The 27,959-nt window shown below is 32.1% G+C and overlaps 2 protein-coding genes across 8 annotated transcripts in view; both read left to right on the forward strand.

The window, feature by feature from the left end:
* The first annotated feature begins 234 nt into the window (after positions 1–234).
* Positions 235–17,060, forward strand: LOC130893968 (odorant receptor 4-like). The gene is made up of 8 exons (XM_057800432.1): positions 235–486; positions 2,605–2,730; positions 5,774–6,027; positions 6,150–6,340; positions 7,723–7,822; positions 11,436–11,525; positions 12,887–13,042; positions 17,010–17,060. The coding sequence occupies exons 1-8, from the start codon at positions 291–293 to the stop codon at positions 17,058–17,060; spliced, it is 1,164 nt and encodes a 387-aa protein (XP_057656415.1). The 5' UTR covers positions 235–290.
* Positions 17,061–18,004: 944 nt separating this feature from the next.
* The window catches only part of LOC130893628 (arginine-glutamic acid dipeptide repeats protein), a 34,358-nt gene continuing 24,403 nt past the window's right edge, over positions 18,005–27,959 (forward strand). For 4 of the 7 annotated variants that reach the window (XM_057799868.1, XM_057799867.1, XM_057799870.1 and 1 more), the window contains exons 1-3: positions 18,023–18,243; positions 19,838–19,933; positions 21,062–21,147. In XM_057799868.1, the coding sequence (XP_057655851.1) occupies positions 21,088–21,147 (60 nt within the window). In that variant the 5' untranslated portion in view covers positions 18,023–18,243; positions 19,838–19,933; positions 21,062–21,087. Of the gene's footprint in view, positions 18,244–19,837; positions 19,934–21,061; positions 21,148–27,959 lie in introns of all 7 variants that reach the window. The other 3 variants (XM_057799871.1, XM_057799873.1, XM_057799869.1) reach the window with 2 other exon arrangements.

Consider the following 27,959-nt stretch of genomic DNA (forward strand, 5'->3'; position numbering starts at 1 on the left):
ACTGATGTAACGTTTCATTATTATATTAAATCGTAGCTTTGAATTACCGAACTAAAAAAATAATAAATACACCGGTATTTCGAACTCTAACTTTATTATTATCATATTAAATCATCTATTTTCCCTATTAGCTTCGAATAATATTTATAAAAAAATAATTCTTGAATTTTTTTCAAATGAAATATCAATTTCTTCGATAGAAAGAATCAGTTGTCTAGAAATTCCTGATACATTTGCTGTTCACAACCTTATCCAATTCGCAGCGAGCACTCTGATCAATTTTCGTTAAAATGGATATTAAAGACGTCAAAGAAATAAAAATAATGCAACATTCTGTGAGATTATTGCAAATTCCTTATCTCCTTCCCACTACGAAAGAAATGAACGATCCGAAAGCGAATATTTACATCAAATACTTGTTGGTAAATATTAGTTCTATATATTTTTCAATTGGAGCATTACTTCATATGATATTTAATCTAAAAAGTGAGTATTTTAACAACAAATTACTAGTTTTGTCAATACTAGTCACACAAAAACAATACAACATGTATAGTAATTCCAATATCAATTGCAGATTATAAAAATCCTTGCCGACAATTTTGTTTGATCTAAAATAGGCGTAGATACCTCATTTTATAAATTTATTATTTTTATAAATACTTTTAAAAATATGTAAATCTTATGCGAAAAAAATAATCTGCTATCATTTGCTGTATTACTTCTAATGTCTAATTGTTCTACTTATTAAATCTTGAGTAACTTTAACAGATTTCAGTTTTTCTTTACATATTTTTCGGTTCTGTGAATGATCCACAGCAACCTATTTCGTGACTACTCAATAAATGGAAAATTTATTGACTCCAGTTAATTCAGCAATTTCTATTATGATTGCATTAGAGTGCTGAATATTTTCCTTTTTTTAAACATTCGAATATATTTAAAATAACTTGTGTTTATCTAGAACTTTATTATTAAATTCATACCTGTCTTTATTCGCACTACACTGTGCAATGTCATTGTCTTCATTCGCCAATTGTCTAAAGAGCGCCATATTTCTATTAATTTAAAGAAATTTATAAATTAAATGATCCTCATCAAACGACGCCACTGCTTATCGCAGACTGTCTGACAGGAATATTTTGGAGAAATTGTGTACATACGCCTTCCGACAGCTTCGGCCAATAGAAATGAATTTATGTTAACGATTTGATGTTTCCATTGGTAAACAGTGAAGATGATGAGTCCACGTGGACTGACGGTTTGTTAGAATTTTATACGGGAAGTAAACATTATTTTTCATTTCTTAATTTGGTATGAGTGCGTATTTATGAAATATTAAGAATTATAAAGTCGCAACGTTTCCATCTTACGGAAATTTAAATATTTTTTAGACTAATTTTTTTACAATAAGACTCATCGCCCAAATTTCTAAAAACTATAATCAGCTTATCGGGCGCTAGGAAAGCTGTTAGGCAGGTTTTGACGAGACTAGCGTATAGCTTGGCCCCCTTTCTCTCAGTTCCCGCCCCGGTGAGCTCTCTAAGGCGTTCATTATTGTCTTGGTAGCAATGAAAAATTTTCATGCCAGGTTCGCATTACGCTCTGTGAATATTTTCTTCTAGCTGCGCAAGGTGTATGCGAAATGTTTAATATGTGCGCAAATGGTGCAGATATTTCAAAGACGTCCATGACGAGCAACGCTCTGGTCAACAATAGTTTTCGACGTAGTGATTGCAAAATTTGGAAGGAACAAGGCTGGAAGATCCAAAGTGACGGTTTGGGACCTCAACGAGATGATCCCTAATATTAGCAAGTCCTGTATTCGCAATATTTTTAGAGACAACTTAAAATATGCCAAGGTTTGTGCAAGGTGGGTCCCGTAAATGGTGACTACGGCAACGTTTGGAAGCGGCCTTCTAAGAAACCATGGCGAGGAATTTTTGTACTCTGTTGTCTTAAATCAGTGATGCCCCAACTTCTTGAATGCGTCTGCGTTTTCTTAGAACTACAAAGCTAGCATTCATGGAGACAATGACCTTTTCATTCGACTCAAATTGGGCATATAATGACTTTTCAAGCATGAAAACAAAAAGAAGTCAGTATCAGGATCAAATTTGGAGTATCCTTTGAATGGAATAGCAGTTTGCAACCCAATTTGATCGATTTACCCAGGGGTATGAGCCAGTGCGTTGTCATGATGAAACAACACTTTTTTCTTTGCTTAATGGAGCCGTTTTTCATTTATTCGTCAAAATTTGACCTGTAGCCTTTTCTTAGATATTCGATGCTGTGGCTTTTACTTTTCCGGTCAAAAGAACAGTATTTGACTTCTTTGGAACACGTTCGCCGGATGAACCCACTGATTCGATATTTTTTAATCTCCGGTGTCTACCAATGACTACATGTATGTTGCCTACATGCATAGACAGCAGCAAACACTGCTATAAAGTGGTCTCAAGATTACGCTTGTTGTCCGAAATGAGTAAACAAGGACCCACGGACAGCTGTATCATGTCCAAAATTTCATTTTCACTTATTTTGAAAGAAAACTCTCCTTGTCATGTATCGATGTACATAGCTCCATATTATTTTTTGTTTCAGAGGGTATTGCTGATCATATTGATAAAGATATTGGTAATATCTTATCGTATCATGGAGCTTCGTATTTTTTGTTTAGATATATGTTGAATCTAAGATCTATTGTACTTTTATTCAAACAATTTTCAGGTGAGAACTTTCATATTCACTTAAATACAGGATATACCTTGAGTAGACAGCGATCCATCCCGTTATTTGACAGATTTCTGATACTGGGGTTGACAAATGACAAATAAAATCTAATTATTACTGTCAAATATTGGGGTTTTCTCTGGCCTACTCTGTATTTGGATTATGAATGTGGATTATGCATTAAAAAAATAATATAATATAGAGAAATATTCGACGAAAAACGTAACAGGACGATTGGCATATTAAAAAAAAGAATTGTAGCTTATGTTTTTCAAACAAGAAACTATTTTACTTCCCAGAAATTAAATAACGTGGAAACAATTTTGCCCCAGGCTTTTTTGACAATTGAAGTTATATATTTTGCGAATTTTTTAAAGCTTTCTTTGTTCTTTCTTTGTTTTTTGTTCTTACGTATTTCCAAAGTCAAACCTAACCAAATATTAATGCCATGTATTGGTCTTTAACCAGATTTTCAGCGTTTAATTCGAATTTCACTAAACATCTCATTCCCTCCAGAGATCAAGATATTTAAAACCAAAACCCGAAATACCGAATAGAAGCAAAATTTATTCATTATTGAAATCAGTCTGTGATCGATTCTGATAGACTAGAGAAATTCAAGGATTCATTTGATACAGTAAAAAGCTAATTCTTGCTTGACGGAAGTTTTTTTTTTCAATTGACTGGCTTAATTACTTTTATTTGCTGAAAATTGTATCACAAATATTGAACAAATTTTCTTTCCTCAGATTAGTATTGCATAAATGAATTATAGAGATATGAGGTAGTTTTTTGTTCAACTATTATAGCTAAATTCTTCGAAACTGCAACGGATAGAATTAAAAAGACGGTTCCCAACAACTACCATCCGATTGCTTTAGTCCCATTATCAAAGTCATGGAGAAAGTCGTTAACCAGCAAATCTTCGGATATCTTAGGTCTGCTAACAACATCGGCGACTATCAATACGGCTTTCGTAAACATAGATCAACCAGATCTATGTCATAAAGCTATAGAAAAATATGGAGAATCCTGAGCAAGTCGCAAAGCATCGACTGGATTTATACGTCTCTTGAAGACTGATTCATCCATCACTCTCGATGGACGCGCATCAGAAAAACCGTCGCTCCAATAAACACGAATAACATCCAAATCCGTAGGCAGAAACAATCACTACCAGTAATATCGATCTGGAAAACATTCTGGAGAGCAATCTAATTGAGTTTACTACAGCAAAGACCCAGGCGGCTGTTTTTACAAAGAAAGCTGACACTACAGCTTAGGATTTGGTCCTATCTGAAGATAAACTATCACCAATGTTGCAAATTGGCTTGTTAGGTGTCGAGGTTGGAAGCAATATGTCCTAGCGTGACGTAGCCGAATCAGCTAAGGCAGATTAGAAAAAACTTATATTAATATGCTCTACAGGCCAAGTAGGCCTAGGGAAAAAATGGCAGTATTATATAGTTTTTTATATTATATATAAAAGTCTTCTATTTTGCATTTTCCACACAATATTATTATCTTTTAGATCTTGGTCGCCCCTTTCTCTTTTCCCCCATTGGTCTTCTTTGCAGTACTAATTTTGGAATCCGTTCTCTATGTAGTCTCTCAACATATCCCAACCATCTCACTCTCTGTCCCTTAATCAACGAGCTTATTGTAGCTTCTCCACAAAGTTCCTCCAATTCTTTATTAGTTCTTCCCCTCCAGCCCTATTCTGTGTGTACTTCTCCATAGATTCCTCTTAGTATCTTCCTCTCCCATCTTTCCAACATGACTTCATCTGCCTTTTTTAATATCCATATCTCAAATGCATATGTTTTATATATTCTTATTTTTGTTTTTCTTGACACGTATTTTGACTTCATCAGTGATCTAATACTTCCGAATTTTTGTGTTCCTTTAGTTATTTTAGCTTTCAGTTCTAATTCTTCTACTTCTATTACTACTCCTAGATACACAAAGTTGGAAACTCTTTTGAAATTGTACTCTTTTGGTGTCTGGTTGTCATGAAGTACAAGTTATCTTCTGCTTCTCTCTGAGTATCTCCCATGATCATATATTTTGTCTTCTCTTGATTTATTTCTGGTCCAAAATTTTTGGCTTCCTCTTCCAATTTTATTACTGCTTTCTTCAATGCTTCTTGGATTTTCCTATCAACGCTAAGTCATCTGCGAAAGCTAGACATTGGCTTTCGTTATTGAAGATTGTCCCATCGCTTTTTAATTTAAAATTTTGAATAATTACTTCTAAAACAATATTAAATAATAAAGTGGAGAGCGGTCACCTTGTCGGAGTCCTATATTGACATGAAATTCTGCAGACTTATACCCTTTCCATATCACTTCATTTTTTGTTTTATCTAAGGTTAGTCTAACTAATCTGTATATTTTTGCCGTTACACCTAATTTGCTTAATGCTGCGTACACATTTTTCCTATTTATTTTGTCATATGCCTGCTTAAAATCTATAAACAAGGAATAAAGTGGTATCTTGTATTAATAGCAGGTGGTTTGTAATTCTTTTAGAGAGAAAATCTGGTACGTTGTTAACCTATTAGCTCTAAAGCCTGCTTGATATTCCCCTAGTATTTTCTCGGCATATTCTTCTAGTCTGTTCTTTATTATTTTATAACAGGTCTCTAACAATACAATTCCCCTGTAGTTTTTTTTGGATGCTCTGCCAAGACGGCCCAACATAATATCCCTTAGAGCAGTTTTTGTAAGATCTTTTCGATAGACAGACGTGGTTCATGAACACAAAGCTGGAATGCAGACGCCCAGAACATCAATTTATCGGACTCCTTTCTTTGGAGAAGTGCCAGCCTGTGAAATCAGCTACCAAGGCATTTCTTTCCCGAACACTACAGCCTATAGAAGTTCAAAATCAATCCACAAGCATCTCCACAAGGCAGAAACTACTCGAACTACTCGAGTGTAATAGGGTTTAACTTTTGTGCTTGCTCTTTGCATAAAAACAATGATTTTTCGAAAAACGAGAGTGAAAGCATTGAATTTGATTTGTATGTTTGTTTAAGATTTCAAAACTTTCGGAAAACCTAATAAATTCGACGAAAGAAATGAGCGTATAAATAAATGGTCAAAAATCTACATATATTACCATAGTTGTATCATAATAACAATGCTTACTCCTGCTTTATTATACATACCGCAATGCAAACAAGAAAATTTGGAAAAAAACTTGGAAGAAGTATGTGGCTTACCGATGGCAACTTGGCTGCCGTTTAGGTTTGATAATTTTCCTGTTAAACAAATTGTTTACTTGTATGAGGTGAGAAATATTTCATCTGTTTCAAAACCTTTTTCTTAAAAAGAAGACACTGATAGATAATGATAATATGATCGAAGATCCCTGCAACTATTAGGAACCACTCGATTGTTTAATTTTTCTAGTGCTATGCGGTTCTTGTAGTCTACCAAACAGCTGGATTTGTATCATTCACCATTTTGGCTTTATGCGAACATTTGGTGCTTAGATTTGAACATGTAGAAGATGAGTTAGTGATTGCTTTAAATGAAAAAGACAGAGTGATTAGAAGGCAGAAATTTTATAAAGCCATACAATATCATCAAGCTGTTATCGAGTAAGTTAATCAAAATTTTTTTAGTACCAACCTTTATAGGGAATTGTTTTCCTCAATAAAACAAGTTTTTATTTTATTGTGTAAATATTTCTAGCATGTTCGAGTCTATACTACTTTGAGAGTACACTATGAGGTGTTATAAATCACACCTTAAAGTTATAAATCATCATATTTTCATATAACCTCTACATTTTTTGTTTCGCTGTGAAACAGAGGATGTGCTGCAGTGAAACATATTCTTCCACCATTACACCACACGTAAGCTTGCTTCAAATTAGCGTGATTTACAAATTATTTGTGTTGTTCATTGTGGCACATCTTTTATTGTGAAACATATAAATTGAAACAACAAGCAACCAAACTTTTCAAATATGCTTCCCCACAGTCAAAAGGATTCATGTCGGGTGATCGCGGAGGTCATTCGATATAACCACGCCTTCCAATCCATCGTCTGGAAAACACATTATTTAGGTCTTGCCTCACCACACACGCTTAGTTGAAAATGTTTACTTGGATTTGAAAATATCCGAGCCAACTCACCTAACCTAACCAATAAATCTAAATATATTCAATTTTTTGGGATATTGGGTATGGGATTCACGTATCCAACGAGGATTGTTTCGTGACTAGTATCTACAATTATGCCGATTTACGTTTCCATTATTAAAAAAAGTGGCCTCATCGCAAATTATCACATTACATAAAAAATCATTAGGTCTGCAAACTCCTCATCAAAATCGTCCATCAAGTTGGATATCTGTCGAATATTTAAATGTGGATCGTCTTCTAACAGGACACAAACGTCTAAAGATTTGTTTCCAGTTGATGCAGTTTTTCTGCGCCATGATTTGGATAAATCTTTTATCGAACCATTTTCGTTAAACTTTTTTACTAATTTACTGACAGTAGATCTCGTTATGCGATTTCGGTTAGGATATAAATTATTAAATATATTAAGAGTTTCTTGTTGACTTCTACACTCATCATCATATCCTAATATCATTAAAATATCAATTCTTTTTCAGATAATCGATTCATTATGACTTTCAATAAACTTAAACAATAATAATTTATTGAAACGTCAAATGTATTATTTTAACTTTAACTCCGAAATTATGGTATTTAGGTATAGGGGACATTTGCTGAAAAATAATAAGTATTTCTTAAGGATTTCGAAAAGCTAAAAATATACAGGGTGTTCCATTTGAAATAACAAAGTCCATTTTTTTCCGTAAAAAGGAAAGATCTGACAACACAAAAAAATTTCTAAAAATCGTACAAGACGCTTCCTAGATAATTGAGGGGTTCCATACATAAACCTATATACGAAACTATATACGAAAGCAAAAAAAAACTAATTTGAAAATTGTTCGTATTTTCAGAATTGGAGCGTTGTTAAACAAATGTTTCAGTCCTTGTATGATGGTGCATATTAGTTTAACGGGACCATTCATAGGCGTTATAGGATACACTTTTCTCACGGTAAAAAAATATAAATTGCAATCTTTTAGTAGCTTCCCTATTATGTATGTATGTATTTTTACCAAGATATCATTTAACCAAATTTTGGTCTCGATTTTTTATTACCAAAGGATCAAATTAATAATAAATATCGCACATTTGTTAAGAACTAATGACACTAACTACAATGATTCAATAATTTTGTCTCATAGTCCTTTAATGAAGATCATCAGCTTTAATAATTTTCACCCCACTCAAATCTGAAAGTTCTGCCTGAAAAAACCAAATGAGATGAACACTTGAGTTTTTCATTCGCTGAAAGAATCATAAACCAAAGTAATTATGAGATAGACTGTCAACCCTGCGAATCTAACGCAAAAAAATGAGGACAAAAATGAAATCACAGCCTACGTGCGACGCCTCCATAGACAAAATTTCAGAAACGAATCAGTGAAACATGAGCAGATGACATAAGACATTCCACTGACTGGATTGAAGTAACTAACGCTGACGCTTCCTCACATATTAGTATGGGTAAAGAAGAGAGATCTTTAGTGGGTGAAAACTCTACACTACCAACCATCATCTTAGAACACAACACAACGCAGTTAATCGAAGTGGCACCCATAACCTGATGTGATTTTCAAGTTCTAATCTAAAAAAACTCAGACCGACACGATTTATGGTTTTACAGAGTTTTAATTACTTAACAGTTATTGTCACAAGCCAATCACTCAGAACGAAAAACCATAGTTTCTGCAGACAGCTGCTACAAAAATAACTGTAGAAACGGCATTCTTCAGCACATCAAGCACTCTCTGCTTTTTTTACATTAGAACAGGGGTTCCCAAACTGGGGGGCGCGCTCCCCTGGGAGCGTGGAGAAAGTCCAGGGCAGGCGTGACATCCAAATAAATAAATGAAAAAGTTACAAAAATAATTTCCTCAAATCTTTGAAATAAAGTCTTTCTAAGTTTTCATAATTGTTTTTGTAAAGTTTTAATAAAGTTGTAAACCTTATCAAAGAAGGCTACAGTTTTTAAAACTACAAAACACACAAGAGTTCAAGGTTCTCAAAACCGTCCCCCCTCCATAGCAGTTACTGTCAGACACAAAGGTCGTGTGTACCGATACCTCCGTATGGCCTTGGTGTGAGTGCGAGTGCCCAAAGCGTTTTTTGCTATCCAGCTTGACGAGAATACAGACGTAGCACAATGTTCTAATTTGATTATATATGTTCGTTACATTGAAAATGAAAGAATGAAGGATGAACTGATGTTTTCTACTGAGCTGGTGACTGATCAGACTTTTTTGAGAAACACGAACTTTCTTGGCAAAAAATTATTGGTGTATGCACCGATGGTGCTCCTTCAACGCTCGGTTCTCGCTCAGGCTTTGTGCAGTTGGTCAAAGAGAAGAATGCTGACGTGGTTGGGATTCATTGTTTTATTTACCGTCAAACCTTGGCAGCAAAAACGCTTCCACACGAACTCAATGCTGTTTTAAAGCTATGTATTACAGTAGTCAACTACGTAATGAACAGTGCATCAAATACTCGACTGTTTAAAAGTCTCTGTGAAGATTTAGGAAGTGACCGCTGCTATTTCATACAGAAGTACGGTGGCTATCAAAAGGCAATATGTTAAGAAGACTATTTGAGCTCCGTGATGAAGTGATTACGTTTTTGGCACATCGGGATGCCATCAAGATGTACGTTGAGAAACTACAACATTGGATACGTAAAGTGTCAATGAACCCCCGCAACTATTCAAGTTTCAGCAAAGTAGTGTCAGTCTCAGAAGAAGCATGTTTTGAGGACGTTTTTGAAGGACCGCTTTTGAAAAACTTGATAATTGACCATTTGAAGAACCTCAAGGAGGAGTTCAGCAGGTACTTTCCTAACTTATGAGAGGAGTTTTACAAACTATCAACCGACCCGTTCAACATGGACATACAGTTGCTGCCAGAAGAGTTGCAAGAGGAGGGAATAGGAATAAAAAATGACTCTGCTGCAAGATACGATTTTGAAAAAATGGACAAGCCCTCATTTTGGTTAAAGTACTTAAAAGTTTACCCCAATGTTTCAGAGAAAGATGTTCGGATGTACTTGCCTTTTTCAACAACATTCATGTGCGAAAAAGCGTTTTCAACTCTTGTGGCGATCAAAACCAACTTGATGTCGAAAGTGACCTACCTAGCTTTGTCTGAAATTCAACCCAGGATCTGTCAACTTATCCAGAACATGCAAGCGCACCCATTTCACTAAATTACATTTATGTTTTGTTTTTGTAAGTAGGTAGGCCTATTGCTTTACCTTCCTTAAATTGAAAATGTATCTGTGTTACAATGTTAAATTTTGTATCAGTAATTATATTCGTTTTTCATGTAATACTTATTTTAATTTTCATCATACGTACAATTATTGAATCTTTCCATTCTGCGTTACCGCATTCAACAGTGAACGAAAAAGTCTACCTACTCACCGTATCAAGTAGGTTTATACTGGGGAGTTGGTATGTACGGCAACGTGGAAATAGGGTATTGCAAAATGGGAAGCTGATATGTGTAGAGGGGCGTGGGGGGTCTCCAATTAATAAGAGGGGGGCGTGGTACAAAAAAGTTTGGGAGCCCCTGCATGAGAATGATACCTTTTGTTAATCGTTCTACCCGTATTTTAAGTATTAAAAAAATATTTTTTAGACGACGACATCTGAAAGTTGTTCGTTCTGTATTCATTTACATAGCGAAAGTTGCGTTTTGAGTGTTCCATGTAGTGAAAGTCACAGTTCCGTACTGCAAAACACTTTCAGGACGCTCTGGAGTAGACAGTTTCACTTCGATGATTTTGCAAACTTTCTTCCACCACAAATACGAATCAATCAACAAATTCTATCGAACACACGAACACATCTACAAATTGTATCGAAATCACAAACACATCTACAGAGATACTTTACCCTCACCCCCGAACTATATATTTAAATACACAACTTCGAAATTTTACTCAGCAAGTATCCTTAGAATGAAGACTGGTCATGGGAGATATCCCGCCCATCTTGCCAGGCTAGGTATTATACAATCATCAGTCTGTACCTGCGATGATCATTTTTGTGCTGATCTCAATCACATTTTTTTCGGATGCAGCAATCACATTCATAAAACAATTTGTTACAGTTACTTGTTAAACAAAACTAATCCCTACCTCTGAATCTCACACACCTTTTGAGCGTGGATAGCCGACGAACTTTGGATCTATTGGTAAATTTTATCAAAGATACTAAAATTAATCTTTAAGTAGTATCATCGAATAATTCTGTGGCTGATGGACTTGCTTCCAAGCCATTTGCTTTCACACACACACACACACACACACACACATCTGTATCCAATCCAAGTACATTATATTGTTCAATAAATAAAATTCTCTATTATTTATTTTCTTTCCTCGGTGTAATTAAAAAATTTTTGGATCTTATGCGTCGTCTAAAAAATGTTGTGTACGCCGCAGCTGAAATACTACTTTCTAGTACTTTCAGTCCTTGGCATACAAATAACTATTCTAATTTATATTAATTAAAGCGTGTTGTTTTTATTTACTCAAACTATTATCAATGTTTTATGCTATTCTTTTTCAGCATATCCCTTTAGATTCCACCGCTCTATTAATAGGTTGGTTGATATCAACTTATATTGTTTGTTATGGAGGTCAACGATTAATGGAAGCGGTGAGGTCAATTTAAATTTGTATCATTGTAGATTAGATTGTTTTAAATAAAGATTTTTGGGAGTTGTTCCGAATTTCCAAGGTATTAGCACTACTTCTTAGAGGTACTCAAGCCATTAACTAAAATACGCAAAATATTCGTAGAGTTGATGCTCTGCTGTCTCTATAGCTTGCTCGCACAATCTACAGTTGTTGTCTTCTGCCGGCCCGCGGGCCGTTTCTGGTCCCTGATGTTTTAAATACTTGTACTATCAAGTCTACGGCGCTGTGACTAAATTAAAACAGAAAACATCAGAGAATTTTGTGGGATTTTACTGTATGGACCATGTCATGCAACCTATAATTAAAATTGTAAAGCAGAGGACTAAATCACCGACAGTTCATGTAGTTTTTAAAAGATTTGGACGAAAAGTTTTCTGATATCCATTATTTCATCGAAGTTGGCTAAGTCGAGGAGTAGTTTTAGAAAAATTTTGTGCATTACTTGACCCTGTTCGAGCTTTCCTGTTAGAAAATAGGCAAACTAATTGATTATGACAATGACTAATATACATTAGTCATTGATTACTTGACTGATTTGAATATAAAGTTACAGGGTAAAAATTGGATTGTCACTCAAATGTATTCATATATTCAAGCCTTTGAAACGAAGTTGAGGCTGTGGGAAAATCAGGTAAAAAATCAAACTTTGGATCATTTTCCTCATTTAAAATCATTTGGCACTGGGGGCCCAAAAAAAATTGGATGAATAATTTATATAATAAAATGAATGAAATGGAATTCCCAATTTTCAACAATCCATTCAATTTTGAAGCTTCCCAGGCACCAGTTTATTTGCAATTGGAGTTGATAGATCTTCAATCGGGCAGAAAAATTTAATGAAATTAATGCTCTTACTTTTTATATACAATATCTCAAGAGTTTAGATAATTAACCGGAATTGAAAAAGCATGCTGCACGCATTATCTGCATGTTTGGTAGTACCTATTTATGTGAGCAGATGCTTTCCGTCATGAAAATAAATAAGAACAAACATCGCACAAGACTTGCGAATGAACATCTCCAATCAATTCTTACAATAACTAAAACCTAAAAACCTAAAACCTAACCTAACCTGATATCAATGAGCTTGTCGTAAACAAGAGAAGTCAGGTATCTGGATCCTCGAGCTCAACATAATTACCTACCATCTTTTATAACCTTGATAGGATTTTTAACAACCGCATATTATATACTTATATAATTTAATAAATGAAATGAAATAAATCAGTTCATTTTTTTTATTTTTAATCTGGTTCGCCTACGAATTCAAAATTAAATATATGGCCCTCTGCAAAATTGAATTTGACACATCTGTTTTAGAGTATTTCAGTTGGTAATATTATGCATCGAATTCATTGGTACGATTTGGAAACGGATATTCAAAAGGATCTTATATTAATTATAATTAGAAGCAGATTTCCTATTTACCTAACAGCTGGACCATTTGGACCTATTACTTACAGCACGATAGTAACGGTATAATATTTTACTTACAATCAACATAATTGTAGTTTAATTCGGCTCTGTAGCCAGTGCCGCATTTTAAGGGGGACCGGACGGGCCATGGCCCAGAGCGGCAAATTTTAGGGGCAGCAAAATTGAAAAATAAGGGAAAAGTGTCTTTACTTTAAAGTAAACAATTGATAAATGATAATATCACTTTGACAAAGTTAACGTCTTCCGTTTTACCGTATCCGTTTTTTAATTGTCTAATTAAAACAAAAAACCACGATGTAGAGAACTGTTCAGTCAGTCAAGACTGTACTTGTATAGAGTAAACTGGATTGTGCAATGATAAGGTAGATGCGACTACTGGTAAAGCAGGAAGTTGAAGTAGTTTTCCGTGTTGCCATTCAGTGCATACTATTTTTGTGTTACCACCTTCTGCAGCCTGTTACCTTGAGTCATTTCCACGACGCGCGCTGTCAAGTGTCGAATTGGGCTAAAACGGATATCTGAAACACTGAAAATTTCATACGAACGCGTTTATCACATAGTTCACGTCAATTTGGACTTGAGAAAAATTGCTGCAAATTGGATCCCCAAATGATTGAATGTTGACCAAAAGCGTGCAAGTGTAGAAGCATCGCGTTCGATTTGTGCTCGATTTGGAAATGATGTAGACTTCTTAAACCGAATTGTTACTATGGATGAGACTTGGGTACATTTCTACGATCCAGAAACAAAGCAATGGCGACACTCTGGTTCTCCAAAACCTAAGAAGTTTCGTATCCAAAAATCTGCTGGATAAGTTTTTGCTTCCGTTTTTTGGGATTGTCATGGAGTAATCATGATTGATTTATACACTATACGGGACAAAAAATTAAAGAGAAAAGACGTGGAGAGCTATCCAAAGGTGTTTTTGCAGGACAGCGACCCTGCATACAAATCTCATGCTGCCATGCAAAAAATTCGTGATTTAGGGTTTGAATTACTAGAACACCCCCTTATTCACCAGATTTGGATCCATCCGACTATCATCTCTTTCCTCAACTAAAAAAAAAAGTTTAAAAACTCGTAAATTTTCTTCCAACGAGGAGTTAATAAAAGCTGTGGAGGTCTGGTTTGCAGAGCAAGAAGAAACATTTTTTTTTTGAAAGGTTTAGAGACGTTGCAGGTTCGCTGTAATAAATGTATCCAATTAAGAGGAGAATATGTTGAATAATAAAATATTTTGACATTGAAATTTTGTTTTGTTCTATAGTATATCTTTGTATAATATTCTGATCTGTTTCATCAGTCAACTGACTGCAGAGGTAATTTAAAAGCTAAGCATATTTAGACAATTTCATTGAAATTTAGTTTCTTGGTTATGTAAGAAATTTTACTAGCTTCCAACTTTGCCAACTTTGAAAGCATCGCACCTTCCCTCCCCACCACCTACTCACAAATTCCACCCCTCATTACATGGGATTGGAAAGGGCGGCAAATCAGGTCTGGCCCGTAGGCGGCAAATTCGTAAATCCGCCACTACCTGTAGCCAGAATTGATTTAGTTCTTCCAATATAAATTGCATATTATAAAAACTCTTGCCGACAATTTTGTTTTGATCTACCATTGAGAAATTGGAAGGCATTATACGCCGTTATTTAGACTGACGAATATGATAACAATGATAGTGAATGTTTGTTTTGTCGGAGATAATATCCCGAAGACAATCGAGATGAAAAGTGGGCTAGATGTGGGGCTGGTTTTGTGTGGTCCCACGAAGAATGCGGCGAGATTGAAAACACACAAAAATAAAGGAAAAAATAAGCTCCTTTTCGATTAGATTTTAGAATTGTAACAGTTTTAATCCTTATATTTGTTTCTTTTAGCAAAATTAAAACAATAATTTTGTTTTGGTTCTTTTCCTTATTTTTCTATTTTCTGCGTTTTTATTAGGAACCTTCTCGGAGGAAAAATTTCACCGTTGCAGACCTTTATAAATTATTTTTTTACGAGGATAACCTTGAAGATATGGAAATGGTTTCTATTCAGTTGCTTTTAGCAAGGTCAGACGTATTTGTATATATGTTGAAAAATTTTTCATTCAATACAAGGTGTGTATACAAAGTGTTCAAAGTTTAACTTCATAAATGACAAATTTCTTTATTTTTTTAAATAGAACCACCCGGTTTTTTCTATTTTAATGCATTCAGGGGTAAAAAATAAGACAAATTCATGTAAACTTTCAGATTTTAAATGTTTTCTGTAAATTTTTAGAGATGCAGGTGTGGTCTAAATTTAATTTTGACCCGTTGATACAAGCACTAAGAATAAGAAACAAAAAAGTATTTTTTTATCTTGTCAAGTTCTTTCAAAAAAATTAAATCAAATTATATTTACAAATCCTATTCCAACTTTTAGTCGTTTCCGAGATATTTGAGTTTTAAATTATTATCGTATTTTTTAACAAGTTTCAATTTTTGATGTATACTTTTAGTAGGCTTTGTGATAAATGACATTATTCAACTGTCATTAGTCAATTGTTGACACTTTCGAAAATCGTTAAAATGGCTCGTTCTCAATTTAATAACGAATAAATAAAATTTTACCACACCTGCATGAAAAATTCTCAACAAAAATTCAAATACGTCTAACTTTGTTAAAAGCAACCGAACAGAAGCCATCACCATATCTTTAACGGTGTCCTCGTAAAAAAATAATTTATAAGGGTATGTAACGATCAAATTTTCTACAAAATAATATAACTCAAAAAGTTATATTTTTCGAAAGAAATATTTAGACAAAAGTTTTAGTTAAAAAGTTCATATCCGAAAACACAAACGTAGAAATTTTTATGATAAGTATTTTGCCATATACAGATAGTTTCAACTCGTCGTGGGACACCCTTTATACAGCGCTCTATCGTTTCTGTATTAAACCATTTTAAAAAATTGAATTAATACCCATTTCTTTAACAAAAATAAAAAAGTGTCTCATATTACGTGCCTTTCCCCTATATAATTGTTATCATGTGATTAAAGTTTATTTCTTCATAACTGTTGGTTCTTTTTTCTTTCTTATTCATCGCTATCTTGATATTCTCATATTCTCCTCTATTCAAATTTTTCTTCGTTTTTCCCATGCTCTGTCTACAACTTCATTGTATTCTCTCCACTTTTTTTATAAATATATTCGTACTATTATCTGCGTACTTTCATGAATTTTATCAAATTTTCTTATTGGTTTTTGTTTCGTACTGTTTTTGTGTTCGTATTATTTTTTTTATTATGTAGGTATTTTATGTATCTATTGAATGCATCTAAGTACTTAAAATTAGTTACCACAGTGGAAACTCGATTAACCGGACTAATTGTTGTCGTTAGGGATTTGGATAATCGAAAGTCCGGATAATCGAATGTATGAAGAAAATCTGGTCTTGTGAAATAAAATAAGTTTAATAATAGTAATATTTAATAATAAATAATTATATTATTAAAAAATAAATAATGTATTATAAACGTTTTCTCGGAGTGACGTATTGACGTCATATGAATGACTTCAAAGTCTTTTTGATGTCATTGACGTCAATTGATCAAACAGACATCCAGCAGACGTCAAATCGACGACAGCTTGCTAACTGAGATATTTTCCTTTTTGAAAAACTTTTTGATCGTTCATATTCGTTTAATATTATTATTATTATTCGTAAAATTAATCAACTTTAATCCTAATAACACTCTAAGTATGGATTTCCAGATTCGTGGCACCAACCGAAAATATTGTAGAAATCAATTTGATGTATAGAAATAAGCAGACATAGATTTCATAGAAAATACAAATAAAGGAAAATGGGTCACTTCTATGTTAATTTTTACAATTTATTTCAACAGACATCGACTTAATTAACCACTATTTAAAATATTTCAAATAGTTTTTTTATCGTAAACAATATGATTTACTCAGTTTTTCATTTTTTCATTCTACTTGTATAATCAAATCATAATTTGTGTTTCAGATTCTTAAAACCTCGTATTCTTACGTAACACTATTGAAACAAACAATGTGAATTATATTACTAAACACTTTAAAACACACTTTAACGAAATAAAATGTTCCAAAGCATTTATTTATTTCTTGTAGTTTACTTTTTTAATCCTGATCGATAGACAATCGAGGGTTTTTTATGAGTACTCTCGTATCATTATTGTCGCTTTCCACCTTAACATAACTTCTCGTTGCTTTAAAATTATGAGAACGCCACTGAAACCACAAATCAAACAACTTCCATCATTATTGCAACTATCTTCACATCGGTTATCATCGTATAATACCAACCGATAATCAAACATTGGCTTTCAATTTCAATTAATCCTCTTGTGAGTCTGACTTTGATAGGATGCGACAAAACGGAAAAGATTAAATAATATATTGTACATAAAGAGTTAACTGAGAATTATTATACCGTTTATATGGACAAACAAAAACAATTTAAACCAAATCATTTAGTATAAAACATATTTTCAACAATTGTTATAAAATATGATAAGATTGGACTCCCACTTAAAAAATGCATAAAACTTAACATTCTTGACAAAAAATTATTCTTAAATGCGTATTTTAGAAATAAAAGTATGAATTATAATATCTAATTCAATTAATATACATTTCAAATGCAGATAACGTAATTCACAAATTTGAGGCTAGTTTATGATACTAACCGATAGATGCTAGTATCAATTCACTACCAAATATATAATGTAGATGGTGTTTATATCGATAGATAAATTATCAAGTTTAATATTGTTTTTAATTAAGTATATAAAAGAGATATAGTAGTTCTTGCGCTATTTCAGTTATATACAATAATCAAATTATCCTTCATTTACTAGTAACATCATTAATTCCAAGTAATGTAAAAATATTCAGATATGTGAAAAAGTAAACATAAAACTGGCAACATAAGCTGGAAATTTGACAATTGACAGCTCTGCAGGTCTCTATTTACCATTTACTGTGATCTAATGATGACAGATGTGAGAAGCCCATTGAAAATGGCTGACCGAGATCGATAAAAGTTGCACCTTGTTTTTAGTACATTTTCAAGAATATTTCTACAGAGGAATCTATAAAATTACGAATATTTACAGTGTGTGTAGTTTATTAGTATCCTAAAATGAATGTGCCCTTTTTGCTTGATTATTTGTTAGTGAAAAAGTGAAAAGAAATTATGTAGTAATTGTTTCAAAGTGGTAAGTAGTGTTTTGGCTACAATTACCAGTTGTACTTGAGGCATGGTAAAGTCTATTTGAGACAAGAATAGGACTATTGAAACACGATATAATTAATATAGGGATTGTGGCAAACCGTATTTTAATTAAATGTATACAATGTAGTGGGGGTGATATTATGTGTTGACAATTTAATTTTTGTTAAATAAGAACCCAGTCTAGCCTACCTTGGTATACTTTTTATATCTTATAAGTTGGGTTGAAAGTTTTAGAGAGTATTTTTTGAAACAATGGGTGATAATTTGCTAACGATTCAAGCGAATATATTGGAACTTCTTTTACGACTTTTTAATGGGTCATAAACTACGACAAACCCTATTATAATAAAATTAGCCTTTATATTATTTTGTTTATTTTTACGCTATTTTACCTGTTCTTTCAGCGATGTAGGAAGATAAGTAGAAAAATTCGTTAACTAATGTTTAATCTTTCATGTGCAATTTGTTTAGCTATTGATCAGTGGCGTAGTATATTACATTTGTGTGTAATTACTTTAAATTTATTAAATAAAACAACTATATATACAGTGTAGTTATAAAACAATACAACATGATATTTTAATCCAATCAAGAGCTAAAAATATTGAAATAAATTTGCTAATGAATTTAACTTATCTATAACTGATTTATTGCAAATAATTGCTTGCTTCTATAAACAATTTCAATTGTTTCAGAAATGTTTTGATATCAGTTTACTTTCTAGTACTATTGAAAAAATTATACATTATGTAGCATCTCCTGTTCAAAAAAATGTGAATTCAAATTATAAATAGGTTATCAAAATGGACTTTTCCAAGTTTATGGTTTTGGAAATAAAAATAATGGTGGAAGGATATTAAATACAACTGCATGCTTGAAACTCTTTGATGAAATAAACATTAAATTACATAATTTACACACATGTTCAACATCTGTTTACATTCTAAAAAAGAAAATTGTCCACCTGTTTTGTTAAAAAACAGGTACAGTTGAAACAATTGCAAACACAAATTTTTAAACAATCAAACTTTGATCAATCCCAGCTGTATCTATTTTATATCACCATGTAGGGTTGTGTAATTAATCACTATCAAGAGAAGAGAGGTAAAATTCAATTTTCATTATAAACTAAAATATGAAATAGCAATAATAGTTGAACAACTATGTAAATCCTTATTATATCCACTTTTATAACATCAATATAAATTTACAGTGAAAAATATTGATCATAGACCTACAATGCACTTAAAGAACATTTACTAATAATAAAAATAATGAAACTTCTTCTTTGCACTAATTATTTGATATAATTTCTTTAAAAATATCAATGGAAATGGATTTTATATTAAAAAGACCACACAATATACTAGATACCAAATGATTTCAATTATTTCATAACTTCTACATATGACTTTTATTTTCTATAGTTTTTCTTCTATTCAGAAGTATGTTTTTTCTTAATAGTAAAGGCTTTCAAGGCTATTAGGAAAGTACATTTCCTAAATTTATTATTATATTTAACACTGTTGAATATTTTGAGTTTGTTTATTGCAGAAACGTTTTCACTCATATTTCAGATTGTCATAAAGTATAGAGAACTGGTTATAAATGCTACAGTAATGCTGGTGGCGGATCCAGGAATGATTCCATTAGCTTAACCAATCTTCTATCAGGTACACTGCCATTGAGTAGGCATTTTTATTTTTGTTATTCTTAAATTTCACAATGGTATGAAATATATTCTCCACAATAGTACAAATACCAAGTTCAAATATATTAAGCATTTTTTTCCACACCACATCAAAAGCTGAAAAACAACAAAAAAGCTCATGCCGTCAGTTTGGTGGATTATAGAGTTGTTGTGTTTTTTGAGCTGCTTTCAAGGTACCAAAGATCAATTCTGATGTTTACTGTCAACAATTAATGAAACTGGATGAAGCAATGAAAGAAAAACGGCCAGAATTGTCAAATCGGAAAGGTTTAGTGTTCCACCATGGCAACTCATGGGAAACTATTGGAGCTTGACTGTGAAGTGATGCCACATCTCCCATACAACCCTGATCTGTTATCATCTGATTACCATTTATTTCGAAGTTTGCAGAATTCTTTGAATGATCAAACTTTCACAAATAACGATTACCTTCAATCGCACTTGATTCAGTTTTTTGCTGATAAGAACCATAAATTTTATGAGTGAAATCATGAAGCGCTGAAAGGAAGATGGCAAAAGGTCATTGAGCAAAATGGAAAATATATAATTTGCTGTAGATAACTTTCAACCGAGTTAATTTAGCGAAAAATTATTTCAGACCTTTTTTGAATGCTGTTTAATTTCCTACAAAAATATCTATTTCTTTTTACTACACAATAATTTGTTGAAATATATTAAAATTCCAAAAAAAAACTCCCGCGTAATTTAAATGGGAAATCAAAAATCACCATGCGGCACATATTGATATTAAGAGCTCAAACTTTACCAAATTTTTTTTTCGTCATGTTGAACGATATTTTCGTAGTAGGTAAAAAAAAATTAAAACTTTTCTTTGGCCCAACCTAATGTCCATACTGTATACTATACTTTGACACTATTTGTATTCATACTCAAACCTTACTTTATTTTTATGCTTAATTTTTGATGATGAGTTTCTATTATTTGAAAGAAATGTTTATTTTAATTCGTGAATTATCTCATTTGCCATTCAATCTTCGCTCTTCTGTTTATTTTGACTATTCCAATTCAAGGTTTATGACTTTTAGCAAAGTAAATATTATAATATGTCTATAAATATTTTATTTTTTAGGTTTACTGCTTAGCAGAGATTCATAAATGGCGACTACTCAAGGAGAAATCAGGGTGGGTCCTGGTAACCAGGTAAAAGATATTTATGTACGTTGATCCAAAAAAAACCACGGTAACAAAATCGAAATTGTATTCATTGTGTATATAACATGTAGGGGTTTAGAAGTAACCTAATAAGTTTCAATTTATAGATGACACTTTCAAAAAAATAATTCACCCAAATATTTAAAGAATAGAAATCAATTAGGCTGGATGTTTAAAGTGACTTCATAATTATATAAATTTATCAAAACACTATTACTGTAATTAAATTATTTATGACTAAATTCATACTTAAGTATTTCTACCCTTGCAGATGTAAGACGTGTGTATAATCTAGCTTCTCAAAACTATCCTCTATTCTTTTCAATCCATTACTTTATGTCTTATACCATTATATCTTCATTCTTGTAACATGCCCAATCCATCCTAGTTGCGCTTCTATTTTAGTATCTATAGTTTTTTTTTTAAAAAGTTGTGTTGTGATCCACATTTTTACCCAAAAGTATGGGAGAGAGCTTAAAAACTTTTGTTTTTATTTCTTTCGGTATCTCTTTCTTTACAGGAAAAGTGTTTTCGATACATTCCATTCAATGTTACTTGCCCTTTTCTAACCATTATATCTTCACTCATTCTTGTAACATGCCCAAACCATCTTAGTTGTGCGTCTTCTATTTTAGTATCTATAGGTTTAGTTCATAGATTTTTTTGTCCTATCTGATATATCTTCCTTAGATATCCCATCTTAATTAAATGTATCTTATTGTGAGTATAGGAGAGAATTTAAAATTTTGTTTTTATTCTTTTTGGTATCTCTTTCTTTGGATTGATTTGGATAAATATTTTACTGAACCAGTTTCGTTAAACTTTTTCACTAATTTACTGACACTAGATCTTATGGGATTTCGGTTAGGATATAAATTATTAAAGATATTAGACTTTTCTTGTTTACTTCTACTCTTATCACCATATCCTAATAATATCATTAAAATATCAATTCCTTCTTGTTCGTATGAACGATCCATTGTGACTTTCAATAAATAATATTTTATTGAAACATTAAATTTGTTATTTCAAAAGTAATAGCCACCTAAATGTATTATTTTTGATGGGCAACTCTTAAATTTTATTTTTAATTATATTTTTACTGATTTTCAGCTTGATGGAAATTTATATAGCTTCACTCTTATTTTTTTATCTAATTTAACCGGACTATTTTCTATCTCAAAACTTACCTTGAAAATGTACAATTTTGAAATTGAATACATAAAACATATGAAAAAACCAGTACTATTGTTTGATAATAAGTTGTGCATAAATTAATCATTAGCTAATTGTTGTTTCATGTCAGTTATATAATTCTGAAACTGAGTAATGAAGTTTTTTAGAACCATTTAGACTTCTCAAAACAGCATGTTTTTGCTCCAAATTATTTCCATAAATGATTTTTAATAGCTTGAATCTAGGAAATTAATTCCAGAATTTCTGTTAGGAGTTTGCAGCTACTTTTCAATCTGACAAATCCAAAAAAAACGATATCATAAAATTGCTACTGACCTAAATAACAATTGAAGAAAAGATACACTTAAAAATAAACTTTATGAGCTGCTAAATAATAATATATCGTGCATGTGAGTATAATAAAATGTTAGGTAACGGCATATTGAAAGCATTTTTGTATTTTAATTGACTTTTAAAAATAAATTTGCATCTATTTTTCATATGTTTGTTTAATTGTTTAATTTACATTAATTTCGCTACTAATCCTAATAATCATGGATTCCATTGTTAAATACTTGGTAAATATTTAGAAGTAGGGCTCCACCCCAAACTGACTCCAAAAATTTTTTCGCACATTTAGGGTTGTTTTTTAGTGCTCCAGAAGTGCTTCAAAATTGAAGCTCAATAATAGGGTACTCGTATTGATTAAAGTATTTATGTTTTTCTTTATTTGATTAGGTCTTGATATGAAATAATATTTAATTAGAATTGAAAAATACTATCTAAATATTTAATTGAGAATCGCAAAAATTTAAAATTTTTAACTACATAAGAAAACAATTCTCATTGGTTTTCAGTTGTGACGTTATAGGCTTAATAAAAATATTGAACAGTTGTCTGCTTGATGATCACGAGGTTATCGTTGCCGGCAACGTAGCGTGTGCTGTTATATATAAAGTGAATAAACGTTTTATAGGTTAAGTTTAAACACGATCAATATATCATTTTCCAAATTAATCAAAGTTTAATAATATTTTAGAAAAACCGAGAGAATAACTGTCGTATTTCCTTTGTATCATATGTCCAATGTTGATTTTATACCTACGACGTCACGCAATATGGCGACCTTGCTGAATTGTATAAACTACCTGCAAAATTTTTGAATTTTCAATAATTATTTTCTCTCTTAAATATTTTTTTTTTCAAATCATACAAATACCCTATTCAAAAGAGAGTTGTGCCACGGCGTATTGTCATGACGAAAACGAAATTCGTCGTCCCATTCATTAGGTCACTTTTTCGCATATCGTTTCGCAAACGTTCCAGCACCCAATTCAGAGTTTACAATTACAAATATGGCGGCCTTACTGAAATGTTTAAACTACCTACAAAATTTTTGAATTTTCAATAATTTTTTCTCTATGAATATTGATCAAAGAATTAGAAAAAAGTCATAATAAAAGTTATGTAGAAACTATCCAAAATTATTTTTTTAAGCCATGCAAGTACCCTATTATCCAATCATATCGGAATGGCGGTCATCTACAGCGTTAGCACATGAGGTTTAAAAACAAAGATTAGAACCTATCCTAACTAACCTCCTTTTCCCTCTACCTCTTTTATTGTGTCAAATTTTAAACTAGTAACTGTTTAGAATTTTTCGGCGATTTGTCACTATCGAAATCAAAGATCCCTCTCTTGGAACACTAAGATTGAGTTAGTGATGTAGTGATAACAATCGTTAACAAAAATAGAAAGCGTCATCTAAATGTCGAAAAAGTATTAGGTTGTAAATAGTAGCATTAAACATGATTTATATTTAGTTATCAACCCTTACGTTTTCAAGACCAAATTTGTCGTTTAAATTGTATAAAGTATTAGTCAGAATTTCTGAATGAACCCTTGCATGAAGAAAGTAACTAAAAAATTCAGTTGTATCGTTTATTTCATGCTATGCTATTATTATAATCTGTTTTTATGAATGAGAGAGTAATAAAATGATGAAGCATTCGTAATCCATAGGCGTATCACTTTTTTTAGTAAACAGTTAAAGTATTTTTTCAAGTTCTACCTGGAGTATTTTCTTATGAAATGAAAAAATGAAAATATCGGGTGTACACTTATATTTTAATCTAATTAACCTGCTTATAAACTACATAGCTGTGCAATTTTCATTTTTCCAAAAAGTATGTGAAGCATTTTGTGTCATACTCGTTATATAGATATAGGAATTTAACCTGATCATAATTTCCAAACAGCAAAGGTGCAATTTTTCCTAAAATGTTTCATTTTCCCACAATGTATGAAAAACACTGTGTCATACTAGTTATGTAGGGCTGAACTTTGATTTCTTGAATCTACCCTTCTCCATTTTTCATGCTTCACAAACTTCTCCCTTTATCTGTGCCTCCTAGCCTCTGCCCGATGCTACGTGGTTAATAACATTTATTTTTGTTTTATATACGATGGCCGTTTTTTTTTTCAACCTCCTATAGGCTATAAATAAAAGACAAGTTCATATAAAAGAGATTGAGATATTTGTCATATCTGTGGACAAGCTTTTCAATACCCTCTTCAAAGAAACTTGCCGCCAATGTAGACTAAACTACAACAGGGTACAAAACAGACATTGAAACTTTTGGAAATTCCGTAGACAAAGCAGTAATGATGAATCTGCGGTTTTCTTTAACCATTCTGTCAACTCGTTGAACCTTGTCATCTGAAACGACAGATTTGCGTCGTTGGCCCCCTTCATCATGCACTTTCCACACCATCACTCATGAATTATAAATATTCATTATGTCTATTGTTTTTGAAAATAATTTCCATTAAGATCAATACGCTTAGTATGTGTTTGAACCAATTTTCGAAGCATCAACCGCTTCTTCAGGTGTAGAGAAACGTTGAACTCGCAATTTATTTTCGATCTACGGGAATTGGGTACCAAACGGCGACTGATCCATCAAATCAACATTTAGTCTGTTCAAAAACGTTTTTGTTTGAACTTATGTGAGAGGTCGCGCTGGAGAATGATTCCTGGTGGTTCCTGATGGAGCTTTATCGACAAAAGTCCGTTGGTTTAATCCACGTATAAAATTTTCGCGATTTAATGACATTTTTTGATCAAGATGAATGTTTCTAGTATCTGTAAACAACTCAAATAGCACTCGTATGAAAAAACGCTCGCAACCCTCGTATTAGGTGTCATTTGGAATTAAAAAGCAGTCATTTCAAACTAAAGGATTTTGAAAACACTGGGTTTCTAAACTATTCATAAATCATGGACTTTGTTTATTCTATTCAACTAAAAATTATTATCATATCCGTTAATTTGACGACGTTATCGGTGTTAATAAAATAATGTTATCATCCAAACTATGAAAACTATTGAAAAATGAACTGATTATTATAAATAACATTAAGAAAATATTTATAATTGCGGATGTTGATACTAGCAGAAAATAATATTAACATATTGTAATTTATTTATTATTTGGTTTTAGACAAAAAACGTGAATCACAATCTAATTTTTTGAGCTGCTTATTCTATTCACTTAACCTTTCAATATTTATCCTCCGTATCTAGTTCTAAAATCGAAACTTTGCATTTTCTAGTAACTAGAACAAATTATTCAAAATAAGTAAGTTCAATACGATGATGGTCCCAATTTCTTCTCAACCAAATGTGTCTGTTTTTGCTTGATTCCTTCGTTTAAACATTGTAATAAGTTCGCCGTAGATAGTCATTCCTTTTTCAAGATATCAGATATATCCTATTTACATCCATTGAAGTCGATTGTCACTTTGTGTTGATTGAAAATTTTCGAAGTCTATTCACGCCAATTGAAGTCGAATCACATAAATTCTTATATATTTGGATGTATTGGCGTCTACTTTTGTCAGATATATCCGATTTACATCGATTGAAGCCAATAAAATAGTTATTTGTATTATAAGGGCTGAAAGTGCTACTTTGTTGGACGAGGCTGAAAATTGCGAGACGAGCGAAGCGAGGCGAGCAACAGACGAGTCCAACAAAGTAGTGTTTCATCCGCGGCGTATACAATATTTTTTATACGACGCATAAGAATGTAACAAGAATTCTATTATATTTTCTCTGATTAAAGTTTTTGATTTTTTTTGCAGTGTACCCTTTGTTTTGTTTCTTTAGGAAATTGATGAGTTTTGGATATTTGTTGATGTGAACATCTTGTTTTATTGCGAGAGTACTTTTAATCATCGAGAATGTAGACCATAAAGTAGAACTTTTCCAGATTTTAGATTTTTCTGAAAAATAAGCGAGCACTACGTTTTCTGTTGGGTTTTTTTACTTTTTCTGGTGACACCACTTCGTAAAGAGTTCGTATTGTTTTTCGTACCTTGCAAGAGATTTATCCGGAAACAAATTAAGAACGGCTGCATTGCTTTCTTCGGTGAGATCAGGTGGCGTGGATTCGAGTCACTCTTCATCGCTGATGTTTTATTTTTCATCATCGGTCATTGTTATTCATTAATTTAGACAAAACTTCGGATAAAACAAATAATTTCAGATAATTAAAAATTTAAGGTTATGCAAAATTATCGAAGTGAAACTGTTAACATTTAAGAAAGTCAAAGTTGTCTACTCCCGAGCTTCCCGAAAGTGTTTTGCAGTACGGAACTGTCACTTTCACTACATGGAACACTCAAAACTCAACTTTCGATATGTAAATGAATACAGAACGAACAACTTTCAGATGGCGTCGTCTAAAAAATAATTTTCCCCCCATTTGCCCCCATTTACTGGTATCGGTATCGACTTTTTGCGATCGACTCTCGATACCGATGTCCAAGAATCGGTAGAATCGAGAATCGATTCATCTCTAGATTTCACTAAACTTATAAATAGATAGAATTAGGCTTTCTGTAATAATCTACGTACTTCGCAATATTAAAATGGTGCAAATAATCACCTAAAAATGTTTAAATTGTAATATACATTGTAGTTGTCAGATTAACGGATCCTTTATATACATTTTATAACCCTTTCATCTTTAATTTTCAGGCAATGTAGCATGAAAGTATATGTACTTTATATTTTCAATTGGCATGTGATGTAAATAATATAATGTAGAAATTATGTTACTGTGTTTTTCCTAATTTTAGTGGTAATAGAAATCATTTTAGTTGTTTAGTACACTTTTTCATTAAATATCTTCAATCTTTAGTAATTAATGATGGGTAAATTCTCGAATTGTAAATTTCAGCTTAATTTATGACAGACTAGACGGAATCAAGAGAAAAATTTATTTAAAATAATCATTTTTTATGTTAAAAAACACATTTTCTTCGGTAACGAATTATAAAATATATTTATTGAAACAAGACAACAAAATAACAAAATTATAACTTTCTGAAACACTCACATCTCCAAAAGTCTTGCCCTCCCCCTGGTTATTTAATAAAAAAATATTTTTAAATTTATAAAATATGCTCAATTTTATACTTTAGTGTAATAACAAAAAAAAATTACGTAACCAACAATATACAGCAACCCAAGTAACGAAAAAGGTGCAAAAAATTTTGAGAGAAAAAATATATTGTAATAAAAAACAAATTAATAGTTCGTATGACCGCCTGTTCTTGCAATCAATTGGCCA

This window comes from Diorhabda carinulata, chromosome 5, assembly GCF_026250575.1.
Source record: "Diorhabda carinulata isolate Delta chromosome 5, icDioCari1.1, whole genome shotgun sequence".
NCBI classification, from domain to species: Eukaryota; Metazoa; Arthropoda; class Insecta; order Coleoptera; family Chrysomelidae; genus Diorhabda; species Diorhabda carinulata.